Source organism: Clarias gariepinus, chromosome 2, assembly GCF_024256425.1.
Source record: "Clarias gariepinus isolate MV-2021 ecotype Netherlands chromosome 2, CGAR_prim_01v2, whole genome shotgun sequence".
Classification (NCBI taxonomy): domain Eukaryota; kingdom Metazoa; phylum Chordata; class Actinopteri; order Siluriformes; family Clariidae; genus Clarias; species Clarias gariepinus.
In genome coordinates, this window is record NC_071101.1 from 25,110,001 (window position 1) to 25,127,788 (window position 17,788).

At 41.0% G+C, this 17,788-nt stretch overlaps 1 protein-coding gene across 1 annotated transcript in view; it reads right to left on the reverse strand.

The window, feature by feature from the left end:
* Window positions 1-17,788, reverse strand: part of scaper (S-phase cyclin A-associated protein in the ER) — a 96,942-nt gene that overhangs the window by 34,679 nt on the left and 44,475 nt on the right. The window contains exons 20-22 of the mRNA XM_053489479.1: window positions 11,246-11,382; window positions 6,778-6,843; window positions 6,358-6,484 (exon numbers count right to left, since the gene is read on the reverse strand). Coding sequence (XP_053345454.1) covers window positions 6,358-6,484; window positions 6,778-6,843; window positions 11,246-11,382 — 330 coding nt within the window. The remainder of the gene's footprint in view (window positions 1-6,357; window positions 6,485-6,777; window positions 6,844-11,245; window positions 11,383-17,788) is intronic.

The window sequence follows — 17,788 nt, forward strand, 5'->3', positions numbered from 1 at the left end:
GAGAGACGAGAAGATCGCCTCCACTTCTTAATGAGGTCAGAGTTTCCTACGCTGTGTGACAGCACTCAAGTCAAGCACTTCAGGCTGTTTTTGTTCAGGGGATGGCAAACCTGCCAACAAGCCTGAACATATTGAGCGTTAAACAGTGGAAGCGCTTTGCAAAATTACACATAAGCTCTCCTGTCAGTCAGCGGTGCCGCCAAAGAATAATTCCTGAAGATTTGGTGGCAAAAGAAGGCTGAACCCTGGCAGGGTTAAGAGATTGGAACAAGCACATTGTCAGGTACACCAAAGGCAGCGCATGCTGAACAGCAAAGGTGATTAAGAGGAGCTCAGAGTCGACTGCATCAGCCTCAGACAGACACTGCTGTCTTCCTCTCAATGCCTCGTCAAAAGAGCTGAGAGCACCGAGGGAGGCTTAAGCAGCCTTAGGCTTAGGCTCGCACATCAGCACAGGATCTTTTGGCTGGAGGCAAGCGGAGATCAGGCCTCTCCTGGTGGCCTATTTAAGAAACATTTTGGGGAGACATGGGGTTAGACAGGACCTGTACAGTACTGGTATCCACTTGAGAAGCACAGATCAGAGGAAGACATCTCACCGCACCTACCACCTGAGCTTAACTGACAGGTACCAGCATGCATCACACTGCACGTAGTTTGGAGGAGGCAAAATGTACAACCACTTGGGGTAAAGAGAAAATAGGGGTGTAAAAATATAGACAAACAGTATACAGCAGGAACATTAAATTCCCCTTCGTATTTACAAGATGATCGCATGCTGACTGCTTCCAAAAAACTGAGATTATTACTAGAATGTGCAAAAAGAGATACATGCAACAGATCTAAGTTGAGGTACATCACTTATTTGCCCCTGTGCCACAAGTAATCATTGACTGCTGTCATACCACCTGCATTTATTAGCTTGTTTTGGTTTTCTCACTTTAGCAAAATAACCAAAGTGTGTGTCAATTTGGGGTGTGTGCTACAGATTTTCTCCGATATAAACCAAAGCGCTTACTTCAAAACAAAAATCCATGCCATTTTAATTTATCATCATTTCTCAATAGGAATTGAACCTTATGATTATTTGTTTTAGCTCCTCTGTGGAATGGCATTAAGAAATTCGACAAAGCTGCCCCACATTGAGCTGATGAGTGACGTCCAAATCCACTGCTGATTTCTGATTCTACTCCTCACTCACCCATCCCTGGCAGACACTCCAATGACAGAATAATAGGATGAGAGGCTCCGTTTCTCAAACAAAAGACCTGAGGACAGATGAGAGGGCAAAAAGAAAAAGGGGGAGTGGAAGGAAGGGCGCAAACCTGAATTATACTGCTTGAAAACCGTATCCAATTATTATCCTGGGTGTCCACTTTAGCCCAGGCTAATCAAAGGCCCAGACAGTTGCTCTGGTCAAGACAGAGGTTATGGGGTGGGGTGAGCACGAGGCTAAATCACAGGGTGGGGTGGACACCTCTGCGTGTCCTTTAAAAGAAATACTCTAATTAGTCTTCAAGTCAGAGGAAAGGAATAAGTTCCAAAACGTTCAGGCAACAGACTGATAACAACTTGCTGGAATGGATCCACCAAGGCTGCGTCCTAGGCCCATTCAATTTTGCACGAGTGCTTCAATAATGTAAACGTAAACTTCATTTTACAGTTCCGGCTCGTAATGAACAAGAGCGCAGGAAAAAGGAGGCAACGTTTTGGGCTTAAACAGAGATACGGAAACACACAAGAGGAATAAACAAAATCCCTTAGAGGTCTCGGTTAAAATCAGAAAGAAAGCGAACGAGCTGAAAAACCACAACAAGAGATCTGTAGCGTTTTAATGTTTACATGGCTTAATGGAATGGAGCTAAGTATACAGTAAAGGATGATTTGTGACGGTTCATTTCGAATGAGAAACAGTTTGGAGTTTGGTTTATGTAAAAGAAAGGACCACCATTCATTAGTGACAACCGAGGCACAAAATCAAAGGGACCACAAGAACCACATGATGGTGTTTTTAAAGTAAAGAAAGAAAGTCGCAGACAGTTCTACTGTTTGTATTTTCTTGTTAGATTTAAGCTGAAAATGTAACCACAGTAAACTGAAAACATAATGTAGACAGCAAAGAAAATATTGCATTGGGGAATGTTTTTTTTATTAAACTGATAATTAAACACATAATTAATCAATCAATCAATACACAATATATGCAGACTACTATACATTTTTTTTAATGTTAAGTAATAGATAGTTTAAATAGTTGTCATTATGGTTTTGGGTACTTACTCTAACCTATGCAAACAAAACATGTACTCCTGAAATGCCAAGCCAAGTGGAACAAAAGAATTAGTCTGGGATTGGGGCTGGAAAACTACCTAACCGATGGTGTGCATTGCATGTCATCACTATGTCCAGTTTATTTCTTAGCGCTAATCCCCCTGTGGCTTTGCCTTCCATTCATGCTGAATTCAGAGAGAGAGAGAGAGGGCGTTTCTTCACAGGACACACCTCACCTGTGACACTTCTCAATAAGGCTTCCTATAATTGGATTCAGTGAATTGTTGCGAATGAAATCTCTCATGCAAGTAAAAAGGAAAAAAAGAGGAAGATAAGAGAATCGAGTAGTAGTTCTTGTGGCTCTACACACACTCATATGTTTGTCATACTTGTGAGTAAACCTCCAACTGATGATTATAAACACTGCTGAGGTGTTATGGAAGCCCAGGTTGCTCTGTCCAGGTTAATGTTACTCTTCACAACACCCCATGGAATCTCTATTGCGTTCAGGTCGGGCGGGTTGGCTGGCCAATCAAGCACAGGGAAACTACAGTCCTTAAACCAGATATTAGTACTTTTGGCAGTGTGGGCAGGAAAATGCTGGAAAATGAAATCAGCAATCTCTGTAAAGCTGGTCATCAGAGGGAAGCATGAAGTGCTCTAAAACTTCCAAGGTCAGTACAGATGACCGCTGTCGGCTGCACTGACCTTGGACCTGATAAAGCAACTTGGATTCTCCTCTCTTCCTTCAGACTCTGGGACCTTGATTTCCAAATGAAATGCAAAATTTATTTTCATCTAAAAAGAAGACTTTGGCCCACTGAGCAACAGTCCAGACCTTTTTTGTCCTTTTGCTGGCCAAAAGGTAATTCCCACCTTTACCTTTGCCCAGGTAATTCATGCAAAGTGCTGTACATGTTCATAGTTTTCAGTAGTCCAACATTTCTGTGTTAAAAACCTTTTTTTTAATTGGTTTCAAGTAATATTAAAATTTTCTGAAATAATAAATTTAGTGGTTTTGTTAGCTGTAAGCCACAATCATTAAAATTTAAAGAAATAAACTATATATAATGTATGGTTTTACTTTTTGAATTAACTTACTGAAATAAATCTACTTTTTGATGATTTTAGATCGGTCGATCAATCGATCCCGAAGGAAATTTTCAAACCAATTTCCATTTACCTGCTTTTATGTGGCTTAAACTAGAGATTAAAACCAACCAAAAACCAGATTCAGAAAAAAAAAATTATAAAAATTTTCCACCTAGTGGACTTTGAGAGTTTTGGCCAAGTCATCTCACCTAACAGTTCTATCCATGTTAAGATCTATTAGCAACACACTTTTCTTTCAAAGTCACATCACAGTGTATTGATGTGAAAGCTGTAGCATGTCCACACCCTTGAAGTCCATCAAGGTTCTGTGAATCAGCCGACTTAAATCCGACCCTTTCTAATATGAGGTCATCTACCGTGGGATTTATGGACAAGGAACAAGCCTGTTCCCCCCCCAACCCACACTTCCAAGTGCCCTTCCTTCTATTCAGGGGCCTCTTGATCAGGTCCAGCAAGCAACCAGTTGGCCAACAAGGGAAGCCAGTCCCTGACAGCTGGCAAATGAAAATGTAAATAGAGGCAGCCTGCTGCCTCCACCACAGTCCCGATAGTCCCTGAAGTGTCATAAAAGTAGTCAGTCTCTCCCGACTCTTTATTTGAAAGCAGTGACAAACATGTGCCGGCACTCAGGGTAAATACATGATGTCATTTAACCAAGGTAAGCAGCTGTAAGGTAACGCTAGAGAATAGACGACTGTCCAGACCATTCTTAAAACAACAACAACTGAAAAAAAAAAAAAACCCTCTTGAATCTGTCACTTGCCAGCGCGTCAAAATGAAACCTGGTTTGACACAAAATAAACCATTAGCAGCCTCAGAGGGAGAGGCGGGCAGGGGTCGGAACTGAAGCGGTGCTGCTGGGAAAGGGGAGAAGGGTGGGGGGGGCAGCGTCGGGTGTTGTTCAAGGAATTAGCTGAGAAAGAGAAGACTGAATCAGATACGGTGACTGTGAAAAAACAAATGCGTAGGTGAGCCTGTGACATGAGAGATTCTTGTTAGGTCAAATAATCTAAACGCTCCTGACTAAAAGTGAGTGGGCGGAGCGGCTCGCAGGCAGACGCCTCATACCGAAGGAGACAGATATTTATTTGACTTTGTCCAGGGATTAGAGGAGGAAGTGCCTAAGCAGCCTGGTTCACACACAGGCCCGGTGACGCTGCTTTGGGCACGGGCTGGCTCGGCTGAAGGAATGTGCACGGCTTGACGGACAGCTCAAATGAAGTCCAGATATAAAACCCAGAGACTTCTTTCCCCAGAAGAGCCCAAGGAAAAACTTGAAGGACTGACATTTCCACAAGCACTTCACTATTCCTGCTGACTTGGAAAAACAGCAACAGAAAGATCTTCAAAGTAAGGTCTCAGTGGAAAACTCCAGAACCAGTCAGGATGAGAGACCACAAGGCCTCTGGGATAGCATGAGAGAAAACACTTCACTCATGAGGGAATCTGCAGTCTTAAAAAGCGTCTAACAAAATAACACTGACAGTTATTTGGTTAGGCGAGGCAGAATACAACGTGTTTAATCTGATTAGATGTGACTAATCTAGGCATAGTGTACAGAGGGGTGTCTGACTTACAACAATTAAACAAGATGGGAAACAGGCATGTCCTAAATGAAGAAAACTTTTTTATAAGGCATTAAAAGGCTGATTTCAATCTTAATGCAAGTGTGCAGGGAAGATATTACATCCTATACTCAAAACTGATTGAACCTCACATACAATGACATATGGCTAGTGTGTAATACTTTAGGCAATAAAAGTATCCCTCGCTGGTGTTTCTCCACTAGTTCTGTGCACTAAACAAGACTTGTGCTCTACCCTTCCCTCCCATTAGCACTGCTTTACCAGACTGTTCCGTTACTTGCCCTCTCCCTGGAGAAATCCCTTCATCCATTAACATCCAGCATCTCCTCCCTCCAGCCAGTGCAGTGACACCATCAACATCCCATCCTCCCGCCCACACACACCCACACACACTCCCATGTCTTTTACAGCATGCCACTTGCGAAGATTGTTTATTTCTTTCCTTCGTAAGAAAAAAGACAGATGTTGGCCATCCATCCGACCTAGTATTGATCAAGTCGTCATAAAAAAACGTGCAACAGATTTCAGGCCTTCGCTGACTGGAGGACAAGGTGAAGTAATGCTTTTGCTTATACTGCACAAATGAAAATGCGGCAAGAATATTGTACAGATCTTTTATCGTATTCAATAATAATAATAATTAAATAAAATGAAATCAACTATATAATATAAAAAGAGCAAGGTGCTGTTATTATGTTGGGGAAAACATCCACCATGCCACAAAATGCTTTGCTGCACTTCAATCATTTGAATTAAATTTTACGTCGACAAAACCAACGAGTTATTGTACGAAGCCACAATGAGCACCAGCAGGCTTGGGAGGTCAGATGAACACTGGGAAACATGTTTGGCTGCATAAACAAACGGGTAGCTGCTCGATTAATAACATCTGCTGCAATGAAAACATGCAACTAATCTGGCCCGCGTTACCAAATAACCAAGGGCAAAGAGTTGGAGAAGGAACGTGATACTCCGTGCCGACCGTGAGACAGGGAGAACTCCAGCCAAAGCTGTGTGGTTTAGGAGAGTCTACACACAAAGCAGCCTGGAGGCTTATCTCCCTCTCAAATCCTTACACACATGCACGCACAAACACACAATCTGAACAGGCTATAGGCCAGACTTGGACGGCACTGTAGTAAAACCAGTCAGGGATTCATCTGCAGACTTGAAATGCCACCGAGCGCTTTACTTTATTCATATTACCTCGAGATAACGACGGGCAAGAGTCGGAGAGGTAAAACTGTGATAGCCCGTTCAAAACAGATCATTTTGTGGCTTGGTGGACTACCACCTCTCGCTACAACCAAATCAGGTGGAATCTATTGCACAATACAGCATTTCATATGTAGCTGTGTGGATGCGAATTCGATTATACGCCTAGTACCTGTTTCTCCAGGATGCGGGCGATCTCACCCAGGGTCCTGTCCAAGCCAGACACTTTGTTGTTGGCCCACTGGCCACTGTCCTGCCCCTGCAGCTGCTTCCCCAAGTCCTTCACCAGACGCTGTAGTCTGCGCACACACCCACACATATACACACACTCAAAATATAGGCCATAACCTCATAAATCTGAAATGGGACATTTAAAAAAAAAAAAAAAGAAATCATGCTTGGTCCTCAACATTTGTTACCCAAATTTATACAAACACTCTTGCAAGTCTTTGGTAGGTGTTAAGTATGTGTAGGGTGTGAAGGGTGTGAAGGGTGTAAAGGACAACATTTCATAGATATGAGCAGGCCAAATACTTGTAGATACAGCTCAGGTGTGGGTGTAGAGTCATTATAACCAGAGCTGGCAGCTTACTTGGCCTTGTAAGGAGAATCTGGAATCTGCATCTTTGCCTCCACTGATGCCTCATATTCCTTAGCCCTGAGAAGGAAAAAGATGAACAGTCCATCAGAGAGCAAGCCAAAAAGAGGAGGAGAGTAAGATAGAGAGAGCGCGAGAGAGAGAGAGAGAGAGAGAGAGGGGCGAAATAGAGAGGAAGAGAGAGAGAGAGAGAGAGAGAGAGAGATCTCCTACACATGTCAGCCTGAGGACATAAGGAGATAAGAGGACAACAAGAACAAAGAAAAGATCAGGAGGTCAATCTGAGTCTCAAACTGTTTATTTAGCCTGTCAGCTGCTCTCAGAAGAACCATAAAAAAATCGAGTAAAGGGAGCAAAAAAACGAGTAAAATTCTCACTTGGACCAAAAAAAAACAATTATTTAGATACATTTTATATACAAGTTAAACTATGAGAAAATGTAAACCAGCATGTAAGCAGTGGTGTGATCCACCAGCAAGACAGATTCCTGTCCATCCTACACCTCGGCGATAAGACTGATCGATCAGTTCCTGACAAACCACCTGAGGGAGAGATGACCTGCGGCTGATAAACTCTGCCGCTTTCCGGAAGACCGAACTGAAAGATGAATGTTCCCAGAAAGCCAGGGCCACGTCTATCTTTAATATCAGTATTTATAAAGACTGCTTTTCCAGACAAAGTCTAAGACTAGTTGCAGATTAAAAAGCATTTCTGTTGGCCTGCCAATGTAATTCAATCCCAAAACAGCCCTCGTCCGTCAGCCCATCGAGGTTTAAATTTAAATACACATCAATAAAGTTTAGTTCAGATGCTCTGAGAGGTGTACTGACACATTGTTGTTCTCAATATGCAATTTTCACTTCGATGTTTGCCAAACATATTAGGCAATTATCATTAAACTTACATAGAATGATTAATTAATGATGAATTCAGTGTTTAATTAGTGACCAGAAGTGAGTGAGTTAAAAAAATAAAATAAAATAAATAAACTAATGCCTTCTGCAGATGCTGGATTAAAAAGCCTTATTCTTGATCTTTAAAAGAGGAATAAATCAGTCTGAACCCTATAAACTTGAATTTGATAAGACACCACAAGGGGACAGGAATGCTGGGAAAAAGGGTCTGACATCAAGGTTAATTTTTTTTCTTTAAACACTTGCAAAAAAAAGTGTACAGTGTACAACAATTTTACAGTAAAAAAAAAAAAAAAAAGTAAAGTTCAGGTAGAAATGTCAGACGTTTAGATATTTGGCACTTTCCTGAAATCGAGAAATAGAGGAAGATGGAGATTTAGGTAGAGGCTACCTAAGTCACAGAGATTTAATCAAGACACAGGTTACACAGACCACCCTGGCTACACCGTGAGGAGACTACTGTACAAGCCCAACGCTACAGTGAATTATTTACCACGATCACAGAGAGCTCGGCATAAAGAATGCAGCACGGCGTTCATGCAAGGCTTGAACTATACCTGGCCTCTTCATCATTCTCCGAATTACAATATTCATCTCTGACAGCTTTATACCCGTGCAGGTTAAACGGGGAGCAATGGCCGGGCTATCAATCAACGGCGGTGGCGGGCCCTGTTAAATGGCCGAGGGAGTTATAAATATTAGTAATCAGAATTATGGGGGGGAGCTACACGGCTACGATACAGAACTAATAATCAATTCATCACGATCTGCCCCAACATTCACCTCCACCAATGCTGGATAGAGATAGTGATCCCCCTACATGAGGCCATTAAAATGTCCATGTGTCCATGCGAATAAAAAAACAAATACACCATATCCATTTTAAAAGGTACAGTGAGAACTTGTGGGGGGTGGGGGTCGGTATTACAGGTTACATGGAGGATTTGGCCAGGTGCTGCTGCAATATTTTAATGCTGGGTTTGAGAGGCTCTCAATCATGGAACTTCACCACTGACGGATAAGGAATTAAAATAGAGCCGTGGAAAATGTACAAGAACGAACTGGGACCCATCTATAAATTCTACAAATGCACCGACATGATCTAGATGCCGGAGTCATAAAACTTAGGATCGGTTCAGGTGCAGCTTTCATTATATAAAACATGTCAAGGTTTTGTTTTTTTTTGTCGACTTTTGTATCTGTATGTCCACATCACTTGCTTGACGCCTCCCTGTGTCGCATTTCCCTGCCAGAGGAAATTTTTGGATAAACTTAGTGAGAGCGGTGTGCTTTAAACAGGGGGTCCTTTGTATGGAGTCCTGTACACTAAGCACCCTGTTTCCAAAACTGGGGAAAAGACAACCTATGGACTGGGGGGAAAAAAACAACAAAAACAAAAAAGAGACAATGACTTTACTTATGGTTCAATACCTCTGCATGTTTTCATGAGGGAGATAACATGCAGGCAATATACTGTGTGTGTGTGTGTGTGTGTGTGTGTGTGTGTGTGTGTGCGTGTGTGTGTGTGTGTGTGTGTGATACACTACGGCTTAAGTAGGAGATGCTGTGAAGGAGAAGTGCAGGTCTCGTTCACGGGTCAACCGTGGTCAGGACTAAAAGAGCTTAACAAGGACAATAGAGCAGTGGGCAACCTGGGAGGCCTGTCAAAAGCTCTCTTGCCCTCTCCAAACACCACCCTTTGCTCCTATAAAACGCTTCATTTCCACCCAGCGGTGGAGCCGCTAACCTCGTCGTGCCGGGACTGAAAGCGGCAGTGATTTATGAGACAGAGCGCCTGTTCTCGCTCAGGCTTGGCGCTCCAGGGCTCAAGCAGCGAGTGACAACGAGCAGAGGGGGCTCAGGTCTGTCACTTTCTCAGCTCCAGCCCTGCAGTGTGCCACTCACCAGCCCGGGCTGCTGAGATATTAATGAGTGAGCCCAGTCTGGCCCTGTTTAGAGAGCATAAGTCGCCCTCGAGCCCTCCCCAGGAGCTTGTTAGGCGTCTTTAAGTGGAAAGCTGTTGGAATTAATTTATTTAAGAAATAAAGTTACATTTATTGCGTCAGTGACTTAAAAAGTGACTGATTGCAGAGGACTTTCGTTCGACATTTTATTTACTCGGATGATAAGTGTACATTTAAGAATTAAAAAAATATTAAAACTTGACATCAGTGCTGATTTAAGGAATCGGTCTGATGTTGAGCCAGTTGACTTAAAAAATGCTTCAAAAACACTAACATGATCATATGTGATGTCTGCCTTAATAATAAACAGGGGCGGTCTTTATGCAGCATCTTGGACAGGACGTGTGAAGTGTGCAGAGCAAAATAAGCAATGATGGTAATTAAAAATCGGCAGAAGGTGCCATGAACTGCCCTGACACAGCGGCACTCATGGGTGTTGTGAGTTGTGATGCAAGCGTTATAGCACTTAACTTTACATCTGCGCACTGAAAAAGGCGTGCTTGGTGTCACCAGGGTGTACACATTGTTCGCCGGTCAGGGCGCTCGTCACAGAACTTTACGTTCATCTGTAAAGCCACCTGCTCGAAATGTCAACTCAGGTCAAATGCCCTCGCACTGTATTAAAATACTGTACTGTTTAAATGTCAAAAACTTTTAAAACATAGCACTTATTATGTAACAACATAAACAGAGCCAAGCAAAATGCCATATTTAGCCCAATTTGGCATCAGCATCAAGAGGTATTACTATAGATAAATAAATAATTAAAAAAAAAACTAAACCTGGTCCATAGTGGCAATTTATGTTCAAACTGAAAAAAAAAAAAAAAGGCTACATTCTACTGGCTGCTTATTTCCTACAACATAACCCAAAGCTCTAAGTGAGTCTGTACATGCGGTATGGGGAGGGCAGTGTAGAATTAAAGACTGATCTGAGATAATGCAGCCACACCCACGGTAGCTTAATCTCTCTTGACTCCTCCTTACGACACCATGAAAAATAACTGCGTGTGTCTCAACTCTCTATCTGTCTCCCTGCTGTCACAGTAAAACACAAACACACACTACAGCTGTGACAAGGAGCACAATTTATAGTGCGCAGGTCTAGGATTTGACACTGAGGCACGCTGCCTCCTATTTGTTGATTACTATTGATTTTCTTTGATACTTCATTTAAAAATCAATAGGGGGAGAAAGAAAAACAGGCATGGTTTACACATACTTTAACATACCATTGTACACCAGAGGAGGCTTTAGTTTTGGCAGCGCGGTGGCAGCCAATTAGGAGAAAAGCTCTTAACAGGTGAAAGCGAGGGAGGCTTCCAGATCGATTCTCACTTTTTCCTCCCCAATCACGCAAAGTGGCTATAAATTAAGCTCATCAGTGTTGCTCTGCAGACAGCCAAGATGCACAGTGCCTCTGCTCTCCATCTCCTTGTCACTCATAAAGCTCTCACACATATGCCATGTTGTCCTTTAGCCATATGAGTGACTGTCACGCATGAGGGAAACAGAAAGAGCGGAAGAAAGAGAGAAAAGGAGGGGGCACAAAAAATAGACTAGGAGAGAAGAAAAAGACAATCACCTTGAGTTCATCCGTGCACGAAGTTTCTTGGCCTTTTTCCGTGCTTTTTGCTTCTCTTCTCCGTCATGATTCGTCTCAGGAGTCACGGTGGCGTCTGTCACTATATCTACAATGTACTTCTTCAGCGACAGGTGCTCCTATGGTTTAAAAAAATATAATAAATTTTTTTTTTAAAATGAACGTTCATGAAACAAAAGCACACACATTATGTCATTATATTTCTGTCATCTAATTATTTACTAGTCACAATGGGTTAGAAGGTAGACTTTCAGAGAATTTAAGAGGCAAATAATTACACAATAACTATGTAATAACCATGTATCTGATAGAAGTCAACAGTGACACAAAGAACCAGAACATCATTTAAAAATTCCAATATGACCGTAGGCCCCTTTGGTGGACTAAGGACCCCACTTCAAAAGCCATAGATACAGAGAAGCAAACAATAACACTATGCAAACCGTGAATCTGTTTATCCAGCATATCGAAACCCATTTCGTTCCGCATGAATCGGCCCAAAGTCCTCTGGGCACTGTGGACTGAAAGACTATGTTTCGAGGGAGCGCTCAGTTCAGCTGGGGAAGTGCTGACAGGACTCTTTCAACAGTTATTTGATACCAGCATTGTCCCTCAGGTGTGGACAGTAACAGTCTGGCACCAAAGAAACCTCACGCTAAGGTCCTAAAATGATTTCAGACCTGTGCTGAGAGACTGCATGGAGAGAGTTGCCTGTAGCAAACTGAACAGGAAAAGTTACTGTAGGTTATGAACAAAAACTTGGGGTAGATCATGCTTGCCTACTAGACAGCTTCAAACACAACATTGAGGCGCACAGAGATGCCTTCACCAGTTGCACATTCTGTGTACACATTTACATTTAGGTATTTGGCGGATGCTTTTATCCAGAACGACTTACAAAAAGTGCTTTGAAGTTTCGTCATTGGACAAATACTTACACTGGTTACTAGGTTACTAACTAAGTGCCGTCAGTCAAACAGTTGGGAAGGGGATTTTTTTTTATTTGAATGGATGTAAATCTGGAATAGTTCTTGCATGTTGTTCTAGAATTGTAAATTATGAATGCGTTAGAACAATTAATTTTTAGGTAATTTTGCACAGGTGAATAAACTCACAACTTGGAGTTTGGACACTGACACTAACCACCGACATTAAAATTCCTCTGCTTCTACTTCTATATCTCTATATATACAGTTGCGCTTAAAAGTTTGCAATTGTTAAACCTTTTTGCCATTTATTTGGGAAATAACTGATAATGCAAAAATGTTTTTTTTCTTATTTAAAGATAGTGATCACATGAAGTCATTAATTATCTCATCCTTTTTAAAACTTAATAATAAAAAAATTTACAGTACATATCCTTATATTATAAACTCACAAGTTTAAACACAAATTAAGGGAAAGTTTCCACACTTGCTACTCATTGTAATTGCAATTAATGTATGTGCAAATCTTCTATACATCACTTTAATTCTTACTGTAAAAAAAAAGAAAATAAAGCTTTCTAAAATTGCTATGTAAGCAAAATAAAAAACAAACAATTAATTACAGAGGTGGATGGTCTTGTGCTGATCCACTGTCCTTTAGGAAATAATTCACCGACTACCTTTAGCAACAGTCACTACATCGATCAGCAATAACATTAAAACCACTGGCAGGTGATGTGAATAAAACTGATTATCTCATTACAGTGGTGCCTGTCAAAGTGTGGGATATATTAGGCTTTTGAAATTAATGTGTTTGAAGCAGGAAAAATGGCCAAGTATAAGGACCTGAGCAAGTTTGTTAAGGGCCAGGTTCTTTAAAATGGCAAGGGTTATGGGAACTTCCTGCTATGCAGTGGTTACTGTGGTACCTACCAAAAATCGTCCAACAGAATTAGAAGGCGTGTCCGAACTTTTAACTGGCAGGGTACTATTATTATTATTATTTTTTAATGTTACTACTGGTCTATGAACATGGCAATCCCCCTTATTAAACACCTTATTAAAAATCTGATCCATTGTCACTCAAACATTGAGGCCATGAGAGGCACCCTGGCGATACTCAAGAGAAGCACAAACTGTATGCACAGTATCTAGGAACGCTCTGTAAATGTACAGCCTTTTAGTTTCAGGGGTACAGGTTAGCTATAGCACTGAAAGCACAGCTGTTTTCAGTTGGGTCTTGCGTACATGCGTAATGACTCCCGCATCTGCTCACTGGTCTGCAGCGTGAGGGCAACGGAAATGCTAAAAGAGAGGTATAACTTCCCATCTAGACATTGCCGGGTCTACTCAGATAATGCTGATACATCCATGGGAAGAAAGACGAATGTAACTCAATTTAAATAACGCATGCGCCAGAACGCAATTATCCAATTATCCTGTCATCCAGCACCTCAGAGTACGGACAGGAACAGCGGGGATAGAGAAAGGTTTGCATTCAGAGTCTCTACCCGTTCTGGTTGCCATTCTGCTGACATTCTAGATAAGTTTACTGCAGGGAACACAATGTCTGTTCTTATCGCACAGGAGAAATACGGGAAAGACGCTGGCATGTAGGACATGTGCAAAATTCCTTAGACGCAGGTTACAATGCTTACAAATGTAGTACCATAGACACAGGAGGTTACTTGAGCTTATCTCTAATTTGTGTGCACATATACAGTAAGTAGGACGCACAGGTAATGATCATCATTAACTTTCGCTAATAACCAGTATTAGTGGAAACATGCAGGCTAATTAAGGATTAGAGACAACATTTATGCTCTCCACCACCGGTTCCAATAAACAGCGTGTAGAAACTTGTACTAAAATGTAATAAACCATTTCTTTAAATTGTATGTGTTCAGTACAAAGCTTTATTCCATTGTGCACTACTCTATGTCGGTGAGAAGAGAGAGCTGAAAAATACGATACGCAAAATAAGATATTCAACAAAAATTCAAACTTAAGCAAAAACTGGATACATTTAGATCTCATTAATGGTCTTTATTAGTACTGTTCGCACCTGATGTCATGCTGTCCGTCATCCATTTTCCCCTCCACTTTTGGACGAACATTACTTACTGGATGCCAGTGCCAAAAGCCACAAACAAAACCACTTGTGACAAGAAAACACATCAGCTAGTGTTATATCGTCTTAAACAACATTTTGTCTCCTTAGTAACTGTATGAATTGTTTTGAATTCCCTCTGAACAGTCTGTGTTGTGTAAGGCTGAATCCCAAATCTCTCTCGAACCCCTGATCGACGACACCACTTGGTTTGTGGAACAAGGGATTCTACACCCTACAGTATATAGTGCACCAGCTTTCCATTAATAGCTTAGTTGTTAATAGATTAGCAATGTTTACGAATCCTAAAGCATAGCATATTCCATGGCATTAAACCCAGGAGGAATCACATATTCCTATACCATCTGAGGTAATCATGTTATGATAAATCAAACTTCTGCAAATTAATATCCATTTTACTTTCTTTCTCCATTTTCAAATGCTTGTTTGTTCTCTTTCGAATAAATTGACCATAACGCACTGCACATGAAAATAATCAGCAAAACAGCTATCAAGCTATCAGCTATAGAAGCTATAAGCTTGTTATTTACATGACAAAGCATTGTTTAATCTGGTCGGTAATTAGCTAATCATCTGTTGTTGTTTTTTTTGTTGTTCTTTCTTGTTTTGGTTCCGAAATACACTGCAAACATAATTGTCAAAGAAAATACCTGGTAGCCTAATGTTGGTTAACAGCACCTCCACCACACACTGACTGACATCATGGTAGCCACATACTGCATATCGTCTGTTTATTACTTGCAAGCACACGTATTCTTCTATTGCTGCACTGTTGCTTTGCTGCCGAATTCTAAAATCTGATTAGGCAGAAGGTGTTGATGAACCTTCTCCACACAGCTGCTCTAACGGTTGTGCCATCATGTTTATAACAATGTTCCTATTCTAATATCTTACTGTTTCTACAATAACGGATCATTTACAGAGAACTGACAGACACCAGGAAATAATAAACAGGGGAAAAAAACAGGGGAAAAAAAAAAAAACAGGGGAAAAAAAATACATTATTTAACAAAAACCTACAGTATAAAAGCTGATGTGTAGCTTTCTTTTACGGTTTTGTTTAACAATGATAGAAGATTTTTGTAATACACAACAAGTTGTCGACAGAGGAGTCCATCATGGGACAGATAAGTCTATGCTTTGCTGTTTCTCTGTAACAATCTGCATTATGCGTCTTATTATCTTTAAGAGAAAATAAAAAAAATAATTGTTTATAGATGCTGTAATAAAACTGTGTTGTCTTTAAGTCCTTATATACATGATCCCATATATTAATGCTACTCTGTTAATCAATTAACTCTAAGACCTTACAGCCATGCACACTTGTGTAAGTGATTAATAGGTTTAGAGGTTTAGAAAAAAAAAAATCCCGGCAAGAATTACTTTTGCAAACGTATTAATTTTCTTGCAATGTAAATAAATGATTTGATGAGTAAGAGAGACCGTGTATGCACACGTGTGCGTGTGTGTGTGTCTGTGTGTGAGGCACTCCACATCCTCATGGGAGCAAGAGTCGAGCCTTGCAGTCATAACCATTGGATCCCACTGGCCGGAGAGGCATCTGGCGAGTAATCTCTCTGAAAGGCGATCTACTTCTCCCGCTGCGCCGTTAATGGGATTGTTTCTGTAACACCTCAAAGACATGCACCATCTTGAGATTATATCAGAGCAATGTTTGGAGGAACTAGCACCACAGTGGATCTACTGCTGAAATTAGCTTTTACTACAGAGGCTAACTAAAGACAAACTACACAAATCAAATAAGGGAAGGCAAACAAATCATTCAGCGCTGACGGGAGTGAAAAAGAAATAGAAAAAAAAAAAATGGGAAATTTCTTACATTCATGGTCCAACAAAAATCTGAATGTAGAAGTACAACCCTTAATGTGAAAATATTTTTGGGTGCCTTTGAGACGTTCTGCCAGGCGAACGATCTAGTAGAGGAAGTTGTTTGACAGACAGGTGTTTCCTTGCACCTGAGAGACAATAGGAGGGACAGGCGAGAGATTTGGTGAGAGAGATGTGCCTGGGGCGAGAACTGCCTGACAATACCACATAGTGTTTTCTGTAGAAATGGGAGACTATTCCAAGCATCACACCGACATGACCTGCTCAGGGATCATACATCCTCCCCAGTGTCACACTCACATGACCCTCCCATCCTCCACTCCTTTGTGTCACACAATGGATGGCACAGGAAGGCCTTCTCCTGATGCCAGACAGACAGCTACATGTCATGCAGGTTCAAGGTGAATATATACGGTGTATCAGGTGGCATGCGCTCTATCTTGCCCTCGCTTTTTTCTCTTACACACAAACACCCTTTTAAGTGATAGTATCTCAGAGGCATCAGTTCCCAGTTTTGGTATTTGTTTTGATAGGTGTGCATAGACATGTCTTAAACCAAATGACATAGAATAACAAATCAAGCTGGATAAAACCCTTTACGATGTGTCTGGTATCGTCAGAAAATAAAGTGATAGGAGCCTCTTCTATTTAAGAGGCAATGCAAATGGTTTTTTTGTTGGGTATCAAGGAAGAACAGTAAACTTAAATTCCCCCTTTCATCAACCACAACTGGTCAGGACCTTCGCGTATATTATCTTAAAGCAGGACAGATGACGGCCAATAAAAGTAAGTAAGTAGGAGAGAAATGGCAGCTCGGAGCGATTCCCCAGACCCATCGATCTGTCCCTGTTGATAATCATCTTATTTTCAATTTAATCCACAAGTCTTTAAAAAGACAAAATGTGACCAAATATAAGAAGAGAGAGCTGCGGGGGTGCCGCTTCCACAGAGAAACTATGTAGTGACCTCCCCATGGTTCAGCCAACCGTCTTAATTTTAATTAAAAATCTTTCACAACGGCAAGAGTTATGGAAGCCTCGACTGGAAAATAGGTAGCGAATGCATGAATGAAATACGGCACACCAAAATGGGAAAAGACATAAATATGAAGGGCTAAAGGCCTATGACAAAAATATCCAAACAAAAGTTCCTAGCCAAAGTGCCTTCACAGACTGCACATAAAATCCACCTGTGTAAAAAAAAAAAAAAAACCTTTTCATGCGATTCCCAGGGTTAAGATTTTTGTTTCTAATTAGAACAGAGCACAGGCCTGATTAATACAGGGACAATTGTACAGTGCCAACTTTCTGTAATAACTCTCTCCCAGTGCAATTTTCCTTCACTGTCCTACATTGCGTCCTATAATTCTTTTAACAGAACTAAATCATAACTTATTAGTAATAAGTACGCTGTGAAAAGAAATCATTTTAAATGATATCCACTACCGTGTTTAATTTAGAGTTCATGTATCTGTCAGCCTTAGCCTTGTTTTTTCCCAGCTTGTTTACTAGAGATGGGGAAGAAATTGATTCGGTTATGTATTGCAATTGTTTTGTGTGTGTGATTTATGTGGGATTTAGTTCTAATTTTCTCTAATGTTTATTATGAATATGGCACAAT